Below are 21,096 nucleotides of genomic sequence, written 5' to 3'. Positions count from 1 at the left end.
AGCCTAAGTGGTTTGAAGAGGATGGTCCAATACTGCACCATGCGACACAAACTCAACATTTTTTCAAGTTAGAAGTCTTCTGAAAAACAAACAATTGCAAAAGACCAAGTGACACATCACAAGTTCAACGGTTTTTAAATTAGAAATCTTATAAAAAACAAACAACTCTCAAATATCAAATGTTATGCACGGCGTTGCCATAGAATTAATGCATTGGGTGAGATTCGAACCCTACCCTCTATAGGAAAACAACGCGAAACTAAATTTTTTCTTGTTGTACTTGTCCCGTATAAATTAATTTATTTTATAAATTTATTGTTTAAATAGTTTTGTTTTTTTTTTTTAAATAACTTTTTAACAACTAAAGTGTACATGGACATGAACACACATATCTTAAAAAAAAGATTTGCCTTTTAACAAACAAAAGACATAAAACATCTATATATCACCTTTAATATTTGATGAGATCATAAAAACAGTTACACTAGAGTTAATGAACTAATTTATAAATTCACATTTGATAAGTTAATAAATTAACTTATAAATTAAAAAAAACATTTAAGAATAAAGAATTAAATATTAAAAAAAATCAGTACACTTATAATATTCTTTTAATCTTTAATATCTCAGCCGACTTCCATGTTCTTCATAGGGACGTAGTCAAAATAACCGCGCAAAAGACACAAAAAAAATATCCCCATCCTACCTGCTCCTACACCACCACATCAACACTTACGTGGCGCGCATTCGGCAACAAAACCGGGTAGATAACCCGACGAATACGTCGTCGTATCATCATCTCTACGTCCAGCTTGTCAGCTCAACCGGTTTTCCTTTCCATCTCCGATGACCCCACTAAGCACACGATCTTCCAGTAATTTCTCCCACCTTTCCATTAAATCAAACCCTTTGATCTCCAGCTTCCCCACCATCAGTTTTCTAAAGAAATCGTGCTTCGTGATCTCTGATTTCGTATCACAGTCTTACTGATCGTCTTCGCCGGAGCAATACGATGATGTCCGGTGATGATTTAGAAGGCAGGGGAAGATCGAAGAACAGTACCAGAACTACAGAAAATTATCATTCATCGTATGCAGAAAGCTATTGGACTTCATGGTTGATCCCTGTTTTCGTGGTTGTTAATATCGCTGTTTTCGTTGTTCTCATGTACGTCAATGATTGCCCTAAACACAATCGTTCGCGTATCTACGGCAAGTGTGTTGCGAGGTTTCTTGGTCGATTCTCGTTTCAGCCCCTCAGAGAAAACCCTACCTTTGGTGCTTCAGCGAACTCGTAATTCATCACTTATCCCTTTTCTTTCAGTTTACTGATACTCCATTCAAATTTTGATTCTCAGCGTATTTATGATATAAATCTGTTTAATTAGGGGATTGAAATTTCAATTGACTTTTGGTGTCAAATCTGTACTTCCGATTTCAAAATTGGTTTAAACCCTAATTCACTGCAACTTTTTGTTTCTCATGTAAAGCCTCGAGAAACTGGGAGCTCTTCAATGGCGGAAAATCGTGCACGGAAATCAAGGATGGAGACTTGTCACCGCTAACTGGTTACACGCCGGATTGATTCATCTAGTCGCTAATATGTTAAGCCTCGTCCTCATCGGCATTCGCCTTGAACAACAATTTGGATTTCGTAAGTACAATCACACCTTCAATACCTCATTTTCTTCCAATTTCTAGTTCCTTTTACATGAACACAACACTTCCTGAAAATCTCTGCAGTTCGCGTGGGATTGATCTATCTGTTATCAGGATTCGGGGGTAGCATTCTTTCTTCCTTATTCCTTCAAAACAACATCTCAGTTGGTGCCTCCGGTGCTCTCTTCGGTTTACTCGGGACGATGCTCTCCGAACTCATCACAAACTGGACAATCTACTCCAACAAGGTGAACGAAATTCCATTTTTGCCCCTACAACTGCTCTTGGCGCTTTTGATAGCGAAAAATTTCATCTTTTTTCCAGGCTGCAGCGTTGATAACACTCATCATCATCATCGTTGTCAACTTAGCTGTTGGAATTTTGCCATTTGTTGACAATTTTGCCCATATCGGTGGATTCTTGACTGGTTTTCTTCTAGGGTTTGTTTTGCTACCTCGACCTCAATTTGGGTGGTTAGAAAGACACAATCTTCCAGCTGATGTTCGTGTTAGATCCAAATACAAGGTTTATCAGTATGTGTTTGGTTTGATGGCGTTAGTTCTTCTTGTTGCAGGGTAAAGTTGTAATTTTGAAATTAATTGTTATATTTTGAAATTAAAGTGATAATGTGAGTTTAATATTTGAGTTGTTGTGTTAATGCAGATTTACGATGGGATTGGTGATGTTGTTTCATGGAGAAAATGGATACAAGCATTGCAATTGGTGTCGCTATTTGAATTGTGTGCCTACTTCAAAATGGGAGTGTAATAGTAGTTAGTTCGTATGTGGTATAATAGTGTGTGAATAGTTGCATAGTTTTTTTTTTCTTTGAATTTGATTGGTTTTGTGTTACAAAGAAATTTTCTTTATGATATTTGTATTTTTGTTTATGGAACTATATATTTATTCATTATTAGGGTACTTATAATGCATCGATTTCAATAAAGTTTAATGGATTGTTAACTATTTTTTTTACAGTGATTCATTCATTTTTTTTTCTTACAATATATTAAACTTTATAAAGTTGAATAGAATGTTATAAAATGTAATTTATAGTAAATATTTAAGAATTAATTTTTTTTTCTATTAAAGAGTTGGACGTTAAATTTAATGAACATCAAAATAGTATTTTATAATGATAGAGTTTTGTTTATCGAATGATATATAGATTTACCATTTCATTTAATTTTCTCTGAGAATGTTCTTATTGTCAATGACCAATTCACAAAGGGATGTTGTGTGATTGTTTTTGTGATATTAGTATGTTTGTTACACTTATTGTTATTGAACAATTCACAAATGGATGGTTGTGTGATTGTTTTTGTGATATTAGTAATTTACATTTGTAACAAACGAATAAGTTCTAGTATATTAATCTCGGTATAAATATTGTGTGGTATCGTTTGACAAAAATAAGTATACGATTATGAAAGGTGTAAAGTTATATAAAGCAAAAAGTGTAGATTCCCTTGTAGGGGAGAACATCTATTTCCTCGTATTTCATTGTCATTTGTTCCCACTAAAAAACACATTTAATTATTTCTATTTATCGTTTTTTCTCTCTTTTTTTTTTCTCCCTATTCTTTAGTTAAAAGACTCGAGAACACATGTTTAAGACTTTAAAGCTCATATTACAAACAAAGTTTTATTTAATACCCTTTTCTTTAGAACTTAATAGCAAAGCAAGAGATACAAGCACGGGTCACACATGACATTCCATCCTGCTATTTCATTCAAGTCTACAACCCACCATAAAGTTAAGGGGTATGGTCACCATCATGTGAGATATCCCATGTGAGATATTACAAACATGCTAAGACTAGTTGGCCTGCTGCGACGTTCTTCAGACATCAGAATGTTAGACAATTATCATCCCAAACCTGCTGGTCTAGCTGTAAATGTAACAAAACTAGTATGTATGTGTGTGAAATCACTAAATTAACAAGGAAATGCTTACCAAAAATCTAAGAACCAACTTGGAATAATTAATCTTTGGAAGATTAGAGCTTGTTCTTAAGAGAAAATGGAGAAAAGTGAAGAAGGTGAGGTGAGGGAAGGCCCTCTCGACCGCAACCTTTAGGGGGGGTGGGGGGGGGGGGTGTAGGAGGGGTGGATGGGGGTGGGGTGGGGTGTTGCATGGTTACATGTTGGGTATTGCTTTGTTATTTTTTGGGTAAAAATTTTGTTGGGAAAAGATGGAGCAAGTCTTATCTAGTTTAGTGCTTACATAACTCCCAAAGTCAACTCTCTCTTTTTTATAAAAATGTTGAGAGTGTTAATTTTTATAAAAAATGTGGTATAATAGTGTATAATTACTTAATTTGAGTCACAAAATTCCAAATTAATATAAAATTCTTAATATCATAGACGATATTAGCACATTGTTTTATGAATATTTTTTTGGCCAAAATAATATTAACTTGAAATATTCAAATTTCACTTGTTAACCCAAATAGAATTTCGAAGTAATAATTTGTGAAAAGAGCGGTACTTTGTATTAATACTTGTATGTTGTACATTAGGAATGTTAGGAAACATAGTGTTTGTCTTAAAATCCTAATAATAGTAGAGTTGACTTGTTGACTTTGATCCATAATTGCCGGTTGTCACCCAAGAGTAATATTAGGGAAATGCAAACAAAATGATACATTCAACCACTTGCACAATATATAGAAAGTTAGGTAAAAAACTTAAAGACCTCAAATCAAAGAAGCAAAACCTACGAAAATTATGTAGTAGTGCAAATGCCTGTGAATTTATTGATCCTCAAGTAGGATGAATTCAGCACGAATAGTTTGATATATTAACACACAATTTTAGATTGATTGGTTAATTAACGTTATTGTACACTATTTTTTGTATTTCTTAACCGGGTCTCAATTATTACTGTTTAAACCTCTTTTAAATCTTTTGAATTTACTTGTTGAAAATTATTGAGATGTATTCACTTTCGTATCTCACCATGAACTCTTAAGCACAATTAATGGTCAAAATTTTTATGTAGAGCAATCTGGAAAATTAACAACAAGAACTTCTCTTGTGTGAAAAAGATTAGGAATAATGATAAATTTTAATCAGATTTTTGCAGGGGCGATGGTCCGATGGAGAACACTGAACTGTAACATACACATTATTAACCTAGTTCAATTATCGTGTTTTGTAAGCTTGTTAGCTTAAAAATGAATAATATTATTAAAAGTTATATGATTTTAAGTGTTGAGTTATAATAAGATAGTTTTTACGAGATTTGAAGTAAAATTATGTTTAGAATCATTCGGAAAGTGTCACACCCCCGAACCAGACGACGGAAACGTTCGGGGGCTTGTGCGTGACTTCATCTTGAAATATCATTACAGTGAATATAATTGAAACACAACATCATCATCATCACACATGTAATATAACAACATTTATTGTTTACATCGAGTATTGTATTTGAATATTACATGCCAAAATAATAAGAGTATGATGAAACAAAATATAACACAATATCCATTAGTTTGATTCGTTCATCCTGCTTCAACGGTTTCCTGAGAATACAAGTTATTTTGAAAAACGTTCAACATAAAAATGTTGGTGAGTTCATAAGCATGTTTGTGAAAATGATTTGTATAACTTTGAAACCACCAAAAAATCCGATATTTTCTGCAAACTATTTAGAATGTTTGTGTCAGATCTTGTATTAATGCATGTATGTTTTTGTTTATTTGACTAAAAGGGGTAAAGAGAATGTATAGGGAATGTAATGAGCATGTAAATAGAATGTTCTCAGACAACCCGATGTTGCCTGTAAAAGAGAAAGTTGTCGTACCAACCCCGGAGGTTGAGTACCAGTACGAGAATGTTTCCGAGTAATCCAAGAGAAAAGAGAAAGGTCTTCCGTAAACTTCATAACGTTAATTCCTCTAACTGAGCCGTCATAACCATATTAAATAATGACAATTTCACCTGTCTTAGCGTTGTTGGACGCCGGTTTTGATTTTTGATTATAAGGTTTTTATCACCCTAGACTGAGTTAGTCTAACTGTAGCGAACAGCTCAGGTGTGGGGTGTCATCCCCGTATAAATCTATACAAAAATCTCCACTCTCCCTCCAAGAGACTTTGGTTATAACTACAGGCTACGATCGTACACTTAATTGGTGCCAACCGACAAAACTCACTAGATCCTTAATCGAATTTACGCGAAGAAAGGTATAATCTCATTCCATGCCCAATGAACCATGTAAGTGAACCACTAAGGCATCGCTAAACATGTAAATCATTTAAAAGCCCAAATTGGAATGAAATTATATAACATGGGCCCGAAATATATATGAAACAACAACTAAGTCCCATTTCACATGTAAGGTATTTACAGGCCCAAATAGCACACAAATAGTATCCAAGGTCTGTCGCACATGTTAATGGGTTAATGAGGCCCAATAAACATATAAATAGTATACAGGACCTATCACACATAAAAATGGGTCACTAAGGCCCAATAATCTAGAAAATGATCAAAAGAATCTATTTGTTAGTTATTGTTGGTTTTGGTTATAGTATTTACTAAAATAGCAAAAGAAAGAAGAACGCATATAAAACTCATTCTCAGGTCCAATAAATATGTAAGTGGACCACTAAGGCCCACTATACGTGTCTATTATTTCCAGGCTCAAAGGAATATGAATGTCTATCATAAACCCAATATACATGTAAAAGGACACTAAGGCCCACTAAACATGTATATTATTTCCAGGTCCGATAAGGATATGAATATCGTTTTTAACCCGTTTGTTATTGTTTTGTTTATTTTAGTTTGATTATTTACAAAGTTGATATAAAAAGCCCACTTTTTGTAAAAATGACATTCTTGGCCCAATAATCCAAAAATTTGCAATTAAGGCCCAATTTTTGTAAGAATAACTCTTTAGTCTCCATTTTGTTCAAAACTTGTGTTGATGACTAGTTTGTGGTAAAATTAACATTTTAAACCCATTTTTTTTCAAAATATCATTTTTGGCTTGATTTTTGTGGAAATACACATTTTTCTGGTTTTGGGCTTTTCCAACCAAGTTGTTGGAAAATTTTTAGAAAAATCATCGTAAGTCGAAATTTGGATCCGTAAATTCTGGAAGTTTGGAAATTTTGTCTACTTTGTTCACATTTTTTCTCATAATTTTTAACGGCTTCTAACAAGTGTGAAATTGCTCACCTTCACAGGCTGGTCCGAAATTATTTCAAATCTGATAGACAGTTTTGTAAAATTCTTCAAAGACTGTAGAAAAATCTAATGAAAACGTGAGAGTAGTCATTTTAAAGGTATAAACCTGAACTTTATCCATGTAAAACAGTTTTGAAAAATACTTCCATTAAGAGGGTCAAAACAATTCGAGATTGGGATAAAACTTTCCTGTCAAAAGCTGATTTTGAGTATAAGTTATAGATCTTTGAGCACAACACTTATTTTTGCTATTTCAAGTGTAAAATTCCCAGATCTAGAAGTTTATATGTAATATTTGTGATAAAACATACCTTTCTCAAGGTTCTTATGAAGATCCAAGTGATAAACTTCATGTTCTTAACATATTTTTAGATTAATAAAGTAATCAACATATAATCACCAAATAATTCATGGAAACACACATAGTCATGCATATACACATAGATCTGCACAAAGAAACTTGTATTCTCCCCCAAAAATAAGTAAAAACCAAAAACAAGGGGGTATGAACTCACTTGGCTTTGAAGTTTCGGTTTTGATGGAGGATATGGTGAAGATCTCGGCCTTAGCAAGTTCCTTGAAGAAGTTTTCAAACTTAGAGGGTTCTAGAAAGCTAGAACACAAAATGAACCATGTAAGGAGGTGTTATTTGTTTAACAAATGGAAAACAATGGCTTATGGAAGATAACAACTTACCAATATGGGTGAAACTTTGATGAATTCCTCTTAAAACATCCACAAACTTGAGAAAATATGGGGGAGATGGAGGAGTTCTTAAAGAGAGTTTGAAGTAGTTTGAAATGAGAAAAGATGGTGATAGTGTTGGGGCCGAGAGTTTTTAAGGAGGAAGGGAGGAGGATAAGTTGCCCATTACATGAGGGTTTAGGGAATTTAGCCTAGATACATGGGATTGGATGCTTGGATTACCTCTAGACATTAAGGAGGTGGTAACTCACAAATCACCCCTTTGTCATATTGTCTCTTTTTTTTTTTTTTTGTATTATTGTTGTTGGGCCGAGATTGGGCCAAAAGAAAAGGAATTAAGATAAGTTTGGGCCCTATCTTGACTTAGTTCGAAATTATGAGGCCCAATTAATATTTTTTCGGCCTATTGGGCTCTTAAGGTGGTTCAAAACGCAAGATGGTACAAAGGAATGGGTTTGTGGTCCATTAAGGCTAATTAATTTATTTATGGCCCAACAAGGCCCGTTAGAGATAACTAGTCCATTTTAGGTCCACTAAGGGTAAAATGAACCATTTTAGGCCCATATGGCCCAAAAGGTTGAGTTTTATGAGTGTGGGTCCATTTAGAACCCAATTAGGGTCCTTAGGCCCAAAATAGTTCAAGTTGAAGGTTTATTGGTCTATTAGGCCCAATAAGAGAATCCTAGTCCATAGAGAACTTGAACCGGGATGTCTAGGGTTTTCAACTCATTGATGAACATATGGGATGTACTTGAATGAGAATAGAGTATACGCTTTTATAATGGATGATGTTTACAAGAGAATAGAATTTCCTAGCAAAATGTCAGTTGTGACAGAAAGTATTGGAAGTCTTATGAGATTTCGATCAAAAGTTAACTATTAAAATTAACGAAAATACAAAGTTGGAAATAAATAAAAATAACGTTATTGAAAGTTGTAGATTATCTCGTTAGAAACATTTAGGCGAAAACCTCACTGAAATTTGAGTTATAACGAAGAGGTTATGACTTATTGAAGTTTCGCGATAGAACCGGCACGATGTCGTATGACGTAAAAAATGAGTTTACAATAAACTATTTTTTAGCCTTTGTGATCTAAATAAAAGTCATAGTATTCGTTAAATCGAGAACTTTCATAAAAAGAACGTCCAAAGCTGACTTCGTATGAGGAAGTTATAATTTTTCTAAGTTTTGGTATAACATTATATAGCTAAAAAAACTCGAAATAAAGATCGAGTGATTTTTAGCCGACACAACGAGAACCGAAGATCTCGTCAATAGTAGTACAACGGTAAAAAGACAGATGAAAATGAACGTCGGATGAAGAAGTTATGAATTTTAAATGGATTTTCCTATCCCGGTCTGTTAAAAAATATAATATTAAAAATAAAGTCAAAATTAGCCGACGGAGTCTAAACGAAAGTCGTAGAGCATAGTGTCACCTACGTGTGCATTTATAGAACGTCAAACACGGGAAAGTTACGAAAGTCGTAGAGCATAATGTCACCTACGTCCATCGTACTTCATATGTACGCCCAACGTACTACGAAGAGACGTATCATCCACCGAACGCCTTCGTATGATGGACACATGTCCCAACTATGCCACGTCCGAAGCTCGGATACCCGTCAGAAGACACGTAGCAACACGCAACGTACGAAGGTTCGCTGTGCATACCAAAGTACGCCCAGCATAGCGTAGTACGCCCAACATAGTCAGCAGCTTCGGACCACTATAAAAGGAATGTGAGGTCTTTGGGTTTATGTTACAAATTCTCTTATTCCTCCTTCACACTTTTGCACCCTCTAATGTCTCTCAAAGTACCCTAACACCCCCCGAAGCCTAGGAAACATCCCGACACCCGAAGCAAGTCCCGACGCACCGAAGACCCTAAGAAAATACTATTTTCAAGTTGAAAATCTGCCCGCGCAAGGCCCGATTTTCAACAAAAATCCCCGGTTTTGTCAAAGAAAGTCATTTTTAGAGACAAAGTGCTGCCCAAATCAGCATTTTATCATTCGGTTATTTCATGGTGAGTTCAAATTATAGGAACAATTATATGTTATGTGTTATATGTGCAATGTGTTTTCTTGTGTTATTATGATAATGAGATATGCCTTTGACCACGAAGTAAATGACTAAGCATCACTTGGGTGTCGGTATGTAGCCTTTGACCATGAAGTGAATGAGTAAGCATCACTTTGGCATTGGCAGAATGCTAGATAGGACTGAAATCCTGTTTATTATAGCAAAATGTTAATTCAGAAATCGTTTATTTTATGTGCCACTTGGGCTGAAGTCTTATTGATGTATATCAAGATGAAATTGTTGTATCTCATTGATTTTAAATCTTTGAATCAGATCATTTGTTGATATGGAAAACTTGTCACATGATTCACGTATGCCTTTGTTGTTCTTGGTTCCTCTTTGCTTGTGTCATATTGGTATATATATGGCATAACGTTATATTGTATCTATTTTTGAACTCATTAAGCGTCACCGCTTATCCCTCTCAGTGTTTAACTATTGCAGGTAATAAGCATCCAATATAAACACATACTGTTGGAAGATTTAGAATAGTTAATAATATTAGTTTTGTATTTACTGATCATGTATATATAAAATTATAATGTCCTGGGTAGTTATGTAATATATTAAAACTTAGTCAGTTTGTATCCAATCTTTTGTATTTAAACTATCAATGTAAAATATTGTTTATGAATATGTATGTAGCATGTTTTGGAGTAATATGATGTAGCACTATAGAGGGGTTCTCACATGAACACTAAACAAAAGAAGAAACAAGAGAGAAATAGAGAGAAGTGAGAACATACGTAATTGATTCCATCCGACGAGCAGGGACGATGACTGTTGATGAAGGGGGCGGGACACAACCTCTTCTGGCCCTTATAAAGATGTGCCCTTGTACCCCTTGGAAATGGTTACTACTCTATATTATTTATTATTTTTAATTTTTACAATATAATAAATAAAAAAACATAATTATTAAACTTGAATAAATATTTTAGTAACAAAAAAGTACATAAAATTAAATAAAAATATAATTTTAAAATTCAATAAATATTTAAAGTTATATTAGAAATTGAAAAAAGATAATTGGAATATCTAAGTCAAGGGTATGCTTTGTAATTTTCGAAAATCATTTAAGCATAAAAATTTTGATTTAGGATGAGAGGTGTAATCAACCAAGACTATAGGGACCAAAGCTTCCAAGTCTTCATTTTGGTGTCTTCTTCGCACATCGCAACTCCTGCCCAACTCTTTGTCTTCATTTTTACCCTACAACTCGAGATTTAAAGCAATTAATTCACTCTTCAAAAAATGTATTTTTTAAAATCCTTCGACATTCACAAAGATAGGAGAGACGTTCAAATGGGGCATTAACCAATCAGGTTCCTCGTATTCGCTCATAGCCGGAGTCACGCCACAACACACCCATTCCTGATTGGGGCGGTGTTCACGTGTGGGTAGAGGTGTCGCATCAGCTTTCATGTGTGGTTTCCTCTCCTATACCTGATGGCCCAACAACGATTTGACAAACTAAGTACATGTAACGTCCTATTTTTCACAACCAATTTTTTTATTTTTATTTTTATTTTTATTTTATTTTATTAAGGCATAAACTTCCCAATTTACAAATTCATTATTAAGAAAATTGTTTTTTCCAAATTACATTTATTAAAAATCAGAGTATCGTAGAAAACGTGGAGTCCTCAATGTTGCTGACGAGTGTGTACCGTCTCACCTTCACCTTCCCACAATCACTGATGATACCTGAAACCATTAACAACTATGTAAGCATAAAGCTTAGTGAGTTTCCCCTAAAAATACCCCATACGATAAACATACAAGAATGCATAACGATCGCTCTTCGGGCTTTCGACCTAACTGGACCGCCTCGCAGGCCTTCAGTCTATTCGAGCCGGAATACCAGGGTTTGTTGCCCTACCGCCTCAACCCAATCGCTCCTCTCGAGCCTCCGTGCCTTTGGCTTATAGCTAGACCGCACCGGGTATCTTGGCCTACAACACAAAGCAGGACTGCCTCAACCCACTACCTCCATATGTCGACATATAAACAAACAAGGATCAAGCAGACACATAATAAATGCAAACAACAATCATACAACTCACTCCCGCCTAGTAGTCCTCTTACAACACACAATACCACTACCAACTAACCTCCATGAAATGCGTAACCATAAGTAGCCAAAGGTGAGATAGCCACCCGAACAGATGATCCTACTTAAGAGCCATAACCAAATAAGGAACATGCAAGAAAGCTTAGACCAAGAGTTCTCAGGCTATCCTACATAACCATAGACAGTCCTTAGGGCACTCCACCAGATGATAACCATTAAGTAGAGATAACATACAGATCCAACAGTCCACTATATCATAACACCATCCTACATACCAGGATACCGATCTAACAAATCACTACAACATAACAACATACTCGATACCATGATACATTTCTAGAAGATCACTACAACATAGCAACATATTCGACACCAGAATAAAGATGTAAAAGATCACTACAACCTATCAGCATACTCGATGATAGAATACATATCTAACTGATTACTATAGTATAGCGACATAATAAGTAGCAATAATCCAATAAATGCATGACCGTATATAATCAGAGGTGAGATAGACACCCGAAAATGTGATCCTACCCTAGAACCACAACCAAACAAGGAATAGGTAAGAGAGCCTAGGTTAAGAGTCCTCAATCTATCCTATGTGACTATATACAGTCCATAAGGCATCCCTCTACTTAAAGATAACCGAAAACTAATGGGTCAGCATTGTTGCCTTTGACCCATGGTACAATGAGGTGAAACTCACCTGAAATGAAGAACCGCGAGAACACTGTGATACACTCCCTGCTACACTGCTCCTCATACTAAACAAAATCAAAAAACAATCCCAATCAATAACTATGGTTTAACCCATAACCATGTCCAATCCATCCTTCATCATGATAAGGGCAAAAGACCACTTTGACCTTTCTATACTAGCCCAACGAAACAAATCCCTTAATGGCCCAAGGAACAAAAAAATCAATCCATTGGGCTTCTTAGAGAATGCCCGGCGTTCCATCTATGACGCCTGAAGTCTGAACTCCCGACGTTCCTATAAAAACGCCTGGCGTTTGCTTGCCGTCTACCAATTTCTTAACTAATATCCTAATGGCTTAAGATCTCACGACCAAACTTCAGATCCAATATTAATGAAATGTCTAAAGCCATAAAGTTGGAAAATTTATAGCCATGCATGGTTACAGTAATCCCAAAAGCTAAAACTCCAAGCCTTTAACCCATTAAGACACCTCAAAACTTACATGGAGTGAAAGGAAGGTCGAAGATCACACTTTTATCACTTAACCTACCCTAAAACATCCAAAAGAACAACTCCTTTGGTCTAAGGTGAATCCAAAAGAACAAATCCTTTGGTCTAAGGTAGATCCTACCCAAAAAGACCAAGGAAATGGGGCTAATAAGCATAAACTTCTAACATCAACAAGATCTAGAGATATGATGATCAAGTTAAGAACCATATACCATAAATGATGCTCCTAGATGCCAAGAGTCCAGATCCACAAGATTGAGAGCAACACCAACACTCCAATGATCTTCCTTCTCTATAAATAACACTAAAATGATACCAAAAAGATTCACTAGGCTTCAAACAACCATACACACTTAGGGTTTTCGAAATTAGGATGGTGGCTAAAGTGGCGAAGGGTTTTGAGGCCATATTGTTCTTTAAATAGAGTGCAAACCCTAAATTTAGGGTTTGGTCTATATGTGCAAATGCCTGACATCCATCATAGAACGCATGGAGTTCTATGCCAAACACATTTCATTTGGACCAAAGTGCCAATTTTACCCAAATGCCACAATGACCCTTGCACTTTTTGTTTACTTAGGGACCAATATGCAATAAATCTCAATATAAAGGTCAACAATGAAAGTGTCTCAAAACCAGATGTTACAGTACATCTCCAATCTATAACACTAAACCAAGTTTAATGGATTGTTATGTTATCCATTATTGTTCCATTATCTATACAACGTTCTCTTTAAACCTGTCTAATACATTAAACACTCTAAAGTAGAATAGATTACCACATTATCATTTTATTTTTGATATAAATTACTTACTTTTTATTTGTTATTAATCTTATATATAATTAATATTCTATAAAATATATTATACTAATTGAAAATTATTTTGTAGAATAAATAAATTATACGATAAATAATTTGGTTAGTACGAAACTAATGTTGGGTTATGGTGATACAAAAACACATATAGGCCACAAAAACACAACGAAAGCAATACAAATGAATCTAATGCAACTTAAAACACAATCATAAATACTTAGAATTTATACGATTATACCCGTGAGGTCTCTGAATAAATCATTGTTTATTGTATGGATGTAGAGATCCCAAACTAGAACTCGTCTTTCGTAGTTGCATCCATAGAAGGCAGATTGAAAATCTTGATAGATCCCTCAATGATCAACATCAAAACCTAAACGGTTTAGATTTCTGATCTAAAATCGCACTGTGATTTAGCATGTTGTGCCGCGATCCGCGAAGAAATTTGGGATTGAGAGATTGGGAAAGGATATTATATATATTTATAGAATGACAGAGATATTATTAGAAATTGACTAACAAAAAACTAGCCAAACAAAAAACATCAAAAGGCAACATGAAGTGGTTTTGGAGCCAACCCATCGGGTTAATATGTTTTCTGGACCTAGCATTACACCATAAAAAAGTTTGAGCGGAAAAATTGTCAAAAAGTTATCCCAGTTTCGGCTTCTAAGTTGCAAAAATCAAGGCGTTTCGAAATTTCCAAATGTACCACCAAGCCAAAGGAAATAAACCCTCACCCATGTTTTGGCTTTTCTAGAAAGACGAAGAGACGTGAACCAAAAACACTAATCTTTTGTGGTTCCTATTTGAACCACACACACACTCTTTCTCTTAGGGATGAGATTTAAAACCGGAAAACCGAAGCGGAAGCGGAATCGGACCGGAACCAGAACCATTAGAACCGGAATATATAGAACCGGTTCCGGTTCCGAGTTTAAAAATTGGCTTTACCCGGGTTCCGGGTAATCCGGGTTTGGGTCCATCGGGTCCGGATAAACCGGGTCTAAGAACCGGAACCGGTGTTAGGAACCGGAACCACTTTTAGGGATCGGAACCGGTTTTTCTGAAACGTTTAAAATATGCATATCTCATTCGTTTTAAGTCGGATTGAGATACAATTTTTTCTAATGTGTAGTGTAGAATTTGTAGATGATTTTAGACTATAAATTTGCTATTTTTAGTTTTGCATTCATTGATTTACAGTTCCCCCAAAGTCGAGATATCAAAGCTGGAAGTTTTTACCTTTTCAACTTTTTTGTATTCTGTAAATGTTTTAAAACGTGCATATCTTAATCATTTGAAGTCGGATTGACATGCAGTTTTTTCCATCTTGTAGCTTAGAGTTTGTACATGATTTTAGACTATAATTTTGTCATTTTTGATTTAATATTCATTGACTTGCAGTCCTCCAAAGTTGGGATATCAAAGCTAAAATTTTTTAACTTTCAACTATTTGTTTTTATACTTTGTATTACGTGAAAACATTAATACATGCATATATCATTCGTTTACAGTCGTGTTGACATGCGTTTTTTCTGCAGTATATTTTAGAGTTTGTACATGAGTTTAAACTATAATTTTGTTAATTTTGGATTCATAGTCAATGACTTACAGTCTCCCAAAGTCGGGATATTAATATGAAAATCTTCAAAGTTTAACCCACTAAGTAGTATGTAATTGCAAAAAAATTCTGGTTTTTTTGGGTTTTCCGATTCTAAACCCACTTTATCCGATTCCAAGCTACCCACTTTTATGTTTTCGAGTTTTCAGGTTCTAGACCCACTTTACCCGGTACCATACCTGGAACCGAACCGGAACCGGTTCCTATATACCGGTCCGGTTTCCGGTTCTACAAAATTTCATTAAACGATTCGGATTTTCTGGGTTTGTGTCCATTTAGTCCGCATTTAGACCCACTTTCATCCCTACTCTCTCTCTCTCTCTCTCTCTCTATATATATATATATATATATATATATATATATATATATATATATATATATATATATATATATATATGACCAATTTAGAACTTTGAAGGAATTTATGCTGCCCATTTTGTTCACTACGGTTTCATGAGGATACAATCCGACCATTAGATGTGGATGCAAGATTTCGTAGTAGGTGTTACTGATAAGACATTTTTTTTTTACGTAGTGGCATAATAGTGGAAAAAACGAAAAATTCGAAAAAATTTATACTGCGTCCGAAAAAAACAAAGGTTGCTGGTTTGACTATGGGCATGCCGACCATCCATTCATCATTTTACAGTGACACCATTGTTTTTTATAACCCCACATTATTTTCATACAACTCTTACAACCGCCTCGTTCGTGACTGTATAATTATATGAGTAGACTAAAATATACTTCTTCTATGCTAATAGGCATCGAGTGCACGAATTCGTTGAGATGCCGACAACTGATGTTTGGCTTTAGACGATATCTACATATTTGGAAGGGATTCTATGTATTAATCTCATTTCCACGAACCAAATATCTCCAACAAGATACATAAATGTTTTGATAACATATGGGACCAATGAATATTGTCTGATTGCTTTTGTAATATAATTATGTGAAACTTTGTAAGCAAATAATGCATATGCTCCGCTATAGATAGGAAATATCAAGATTCGATTTGCTATGTTTATGACGAATGAATGGTGAATGATCTTGACCCAAAGATATTAAGGTGTGATAAAACTAAAAGTCCTTCGAATAAGAAATAAGGGTAAAATAGATAGAAGTCTTTAATTTTAGTTATTTTTTTGTGGTTTAATCAATATATTTCAGTTTCGTCCATAAAAACCACTAAATTTAACAATAGTTTCAACGTCGACCAATTTGGTATGCTATAAGTTAAATCGGTTACAATGTTTTTTGGGTCAAATTTAATGGTTTTAGTGAAAATTTTGACACTAAACTTTGACACAAAATGATCCACTAAAATTACTAAATTTTAACAAAATTTTATATAGTAACCACATCAACTTGCTTTAACAAATCCTAGGTCATGACGGATCAAAATAGTTAATATAGAAAACATTATCAAATTCGGATGATTTTCATTAAAGAGATTAAAATATATAGTTGGTAACAAGTGTTAGCAGGGTATACTATTGTATATTTGTATGTATTTGTATTATAGACTTTATTGTATTTGTTCCACTGTAATGTAGATAGCCTAATTTATTGTATTGTACACTATTTATTATGTGATAATGAGAAACGAGCCTTTCATGGAAAATTATTATGATAACATTGTATGAGGGCACCACGTCTAAAAATCCCTCTACTCATCTTCTTCTTTTCTCGTCTCTTCTCTCCGACTGCCAAACTCTACCGTCAATCCTCTTGTGGTTGTAGTCTCATGTCATGGCTTCCTCCCTCCTGATCTCTATGTGTCCTTTCTAATATGATGTCTACACCAGAGAATTCTGAAGCCTCTGATAAACTATATGAAATTATGAATATTAAAGAGTATGTTTTGATTCCCTCCCGACAGGGCTGGCCTTATGTGTATACAAACAAAGTTAGGGCATAGGGTCCCCACTTCTAGAGGGCCCCACTTAACCAAATTTTGAGTCCATGTATATCCCTAACCGGCTAAGCTAATCGCAACACCTAAAAAAATACGACACTTAAACTTCTGATCTTCTTCCTTTCCATTCTTCAATTCTGAATACAGATTCTAGACTTCTTCTCTATTGTTGAACAATCTGGAGTCTAATTTTGTGAACCACTACTCAAATACATTGGATTATTGTGTTTCTTTGAACAATATAAAGAAAAATGATTTGAAAAAGCTTTAGATTATGCAAAAGAATTAACTTTAGAAATAAAAGTAAAACCGGAATTTTGTGAAAAATGTATCATTCAAAGAAATAAATGATATGATGAAAATATTGTTAATGAAACTATTAAAACTTTTCTTTAATTATTTAAAACTGATTACTTTTTATATATAGTAGATAAAAACTATTATTTCACTTAAAAATAGATTTGAGCAATTTAATGAGTTCAAAAATATTTTTGGTTTTCTATTTAGTATAAAAAAAATTAAAATCATTTGATGAAAATATTTTAAAGAACATTGTTTAAATCTTGAAAAATCATTAAAACTTAGATATTTATGGTTTACATTTATTTCATGAACTTAAACTTTTAAGACATATTGTACATTTAGAATGTGATATAATTATTAATATACTTAATTACATTAAAAATTTAGTTCTTTTCCAAATGCATATGTGACTTATATGATTATGTTAATTATTCCTGTAATTGTTCTCTACGGAAATAAGTTTTTCTAAATTAAAATTGTTAAAAATTTATTTAAGATCTACACTGTCAAAAGAAATATTAAATGAATTAGTTATTTTGTTAATTGAAAAACAATTAGTAAAAGAGATTGATAATGAAAATTTTTGGTAATGAATTTGCATCTATAAAGGCTAGAAAATTTAACTTTACGTCTTAAATATATTCATAAAAAAACATATACATAATAAAAAAAATAACTTTTCTGTTTATAAACTTTTTAGTTTATTATTGTTGGTTTCAAACCAAGATAAATGAGGAATGTTTTTACCATTAACTCTAGTAAATGTCAAAGGGTCCCATATTTTTGGTTCGCTTCGAGCCCCCAAACTGGTTGAGCTGACCCTGGATCTCGATCACATAAACTATGATGCATGGAGTGAGATTTTTGAGACCTACTACAAAAGGGTTCAGTGTTAGCAAACATCTTCGGTCGCTTGTTTTTGCTATTACAGAGAAAAGTTGGAAGAAATTGATGATATTGTCAAAATATAGTTGTATGGTACTCTTGCCCAACCTCTTCTTTAGACAATTTTTAAGAAGAATACTATAGCGTATGATGTGTGGAATAACCTCGAAAAACAGGAGTCAAGAGCTATATAATTGGATAATGAAATACGAAATAACGTCATCGAAGAAGCAACCATTACTGAGTATTTAACATGCATCAAAAGGATTTTCGATCTTCTTGACAATATAGATGGTTAAATTCTGAAAAGAAATTTAGTTATCTATGCTATAAATGGTTTGTCACCAAAGTTTGATATTGTTTCCATTATAATTTGACATTAGAAGCCATTCCAACCTTGACATATCTCGGTTTATGTTTGTTGGGTTATGAGAGTCCTTTAAGTATCGATATGGACAACAAAAGCAACATAAATTTAACGAATCATATAATCAATAAAGGATCTCTGTTCACCAGATCTAGGAAACTAGTACATAACAAAATCAAAATGATAAAATACATATATTTGTGTTCTTAAGCTTCTTTCATTCTGCCGGTTGATTGGATCGGGAGGATCCAATGTAGAATCACTCTATTGTGATCGCAACCAAAATACAAACAACAAATTAGAATCACCCCACTGGAAGCACACCACAAACCAAATCAGACATGGAACTTGATCGAGGCTACGCGACACGGGAACTCCTTTACCGCGGCGTGACAAACAATTTCTAGGGTTTTTCAAGACTTCTAGAGCACCTCCGGATTTCTTAGGCACCTGGCTAATTTTCTAACTCTTAATTCTAGTTTTAGGCCTCTCTATTTATAAAGGAAGTATTGAAACCTTAATAGATAAATATCAGGATCCATAATAATTATCTCTAACTTTGGTAATTATCTTGATTTTTTAAATCCTTTTTCTGGAACATTCTAGAATCTCTAGATCCATTTAATTAATTAAACTATTAATTTATTAACAATCTAGTCCATATAATTTATTGTCTTTTTAGTTCTGCTTAGTATTGTTCTTGTGTGAAACCCAAAAGGACACTATTCTTTATAGTAATATTACCGACTTTTTATGACTATGAGCACCATTCTCCAACAGCTCCCACTAGCACTAGGCACCATCAATAGTTTGGTGCAATACTTAGTAACAATAGATAATGAGTGTGCAGTCCAATGCAACTACTATACTTATTGCAGTCTACAATACACAACCCTTAAACTAGTAATTTGATATTCATGATATCGATAAGAACCTGAGACATGGATCTTGAGTCAATAACAGTTTTCAAGATTATATGTCTAAATAAAGACTTGTGGTGACCTTATCAGACTAAGTGTTGATTTGAGCAACCTAGCCTCAACTCGGCCAATCATTTGATTATCAACACCAAATCATTGAGGGGCCAAGAGATATCTACTTCTCCTATTATTTCAAAAGGATCAAATAAACTTTGACTACATAGGTTTATACTAGTCCTCATGTAATATATGATAAGTCCATGTATGGTTGACATTTACAAACAATGATGGGGAAAAACCAAGACACAACATAATGTAGAACAAACCCTCTTGAATCTCCATTTGAAGAATATGAAATATAGCCATGTTAGAATTACTCATGACATGATCCATGGAGTAATCTCTAAGTGTGGTTACTCTAATACTTAAAATATTTATTTTCAACTACACATGCATATTGATCGCGTGCTGTGGTATGTTCATTCTTATGAACAACCTACCAATGCTCCATGACAATCTTAAATCACTACTTACTTCCAAGAGTAGGACCAATTGTGGAAATTTGAATAAATTAATAGTCTGGAAGTGGTTCTAAACATTCAAAAGGGAACACATAGTATATTAATGCAATTGTAGCAAAAGCTTATAATTAAGTCTCCACAAAACTATCATCAGATTAGATAAAATACAATATGTATCAGTTCAAAGATATCAAATACAAACTAAGTAATCAAACCAATTCACTAGAAAATCTAGTGCATATCAATCTATTATGAGTATCATTCTTGATTTGTGATAATGGTTTGGTGAGTGGATCAACTAGATTATCTTTAGATACAACATGACTCACTTTGATGTCTCCATCTTCTATGAGCTTTCTTATGCAGTGGAACTTTCTAAGTAAATGTCTTGAGCACTTGTGATCACATGGTTCTTTAGTCAGAGTGTAACATCCCGGTGTTAAGGTACTTCTAAATTCACCCCTATAATTTTATTTATGACATATTGGCCCCCAAGTCCCAAGAGAAAGTGCTTTGAAGCCCTAGTGGCACTTTCGTAATTATGACAGGAGAAGTACGCAATGTGTATATTGTGCGTACTAAGGCACGCCCTAGTATGCAGGGTGCACTAGCTAAAGAAGGAAACCCTAAATTTTAGGGTTTGGGTGGTATTTAAGCAACATTAAGCCCCATTTCTCTTCTCATTTCTAGCCTCCATCAAGATATTTGTGTTCTCATGCAAACCCTAGCCACTTTTGAGTTCTTGGAAGGTTTAGTGTGAGTTTTTGTGTGTTCCAAAGAAAGAAGAAGGTGGTG

General features: G+C 34.1%; 1 protein-coding gene across 1 annotated transcript; it reads left to right on the top strand.

Moving 5' to 3' along the window:
• The first annotated feature begins 735 nt into the window (after window positions 1-735).
• Window positions 736-2,556, top strand: LOC145015502 (RHOMBOID-like protein 2). The gene is made up of 5 exons (XM_078973983.1): window positions 736-1,293; window positions 1,490-1,653; window positions 1,743-1,906; window positions 1,983-2,233; window positions 2,322-2,556. The coding sequence occupies exons 1-5, from the start codon at window positions 1,013-1,015 to the stop codon at window positions 2,434-2,436; spliced, it is 975 nt and encodes a 324-aa protein (XP_078830109.1). The 5' UTR covers window positions 736-1,012; the 3' UTR covers window positions 2,437-2,556.
• Window positions 2,557-21,096: the final 18,540 nt, after the last annotated feature.

This window comes from Lactuca saligna, chromosome 9 (genome assembly GCF_052625555.1).
Source record: "Lactuca saligna cultivar CGN05327 chromosome 9, ASM5262555v1, whole genome shotgun sequence".
NCBI classification, from domain to species: domain Eukaryota; kingdom Viridiplantae; phylum Streptophyta; class Magnoliopsida; order Asterales; family Asteraceae; genus Lactuca; species Lactuca saligna.
The sequence above is the reverse complement of the archived record's forward strand: the minus strand, read 5'-3'. Positions and strand labels throughout refer to the sequence as shown.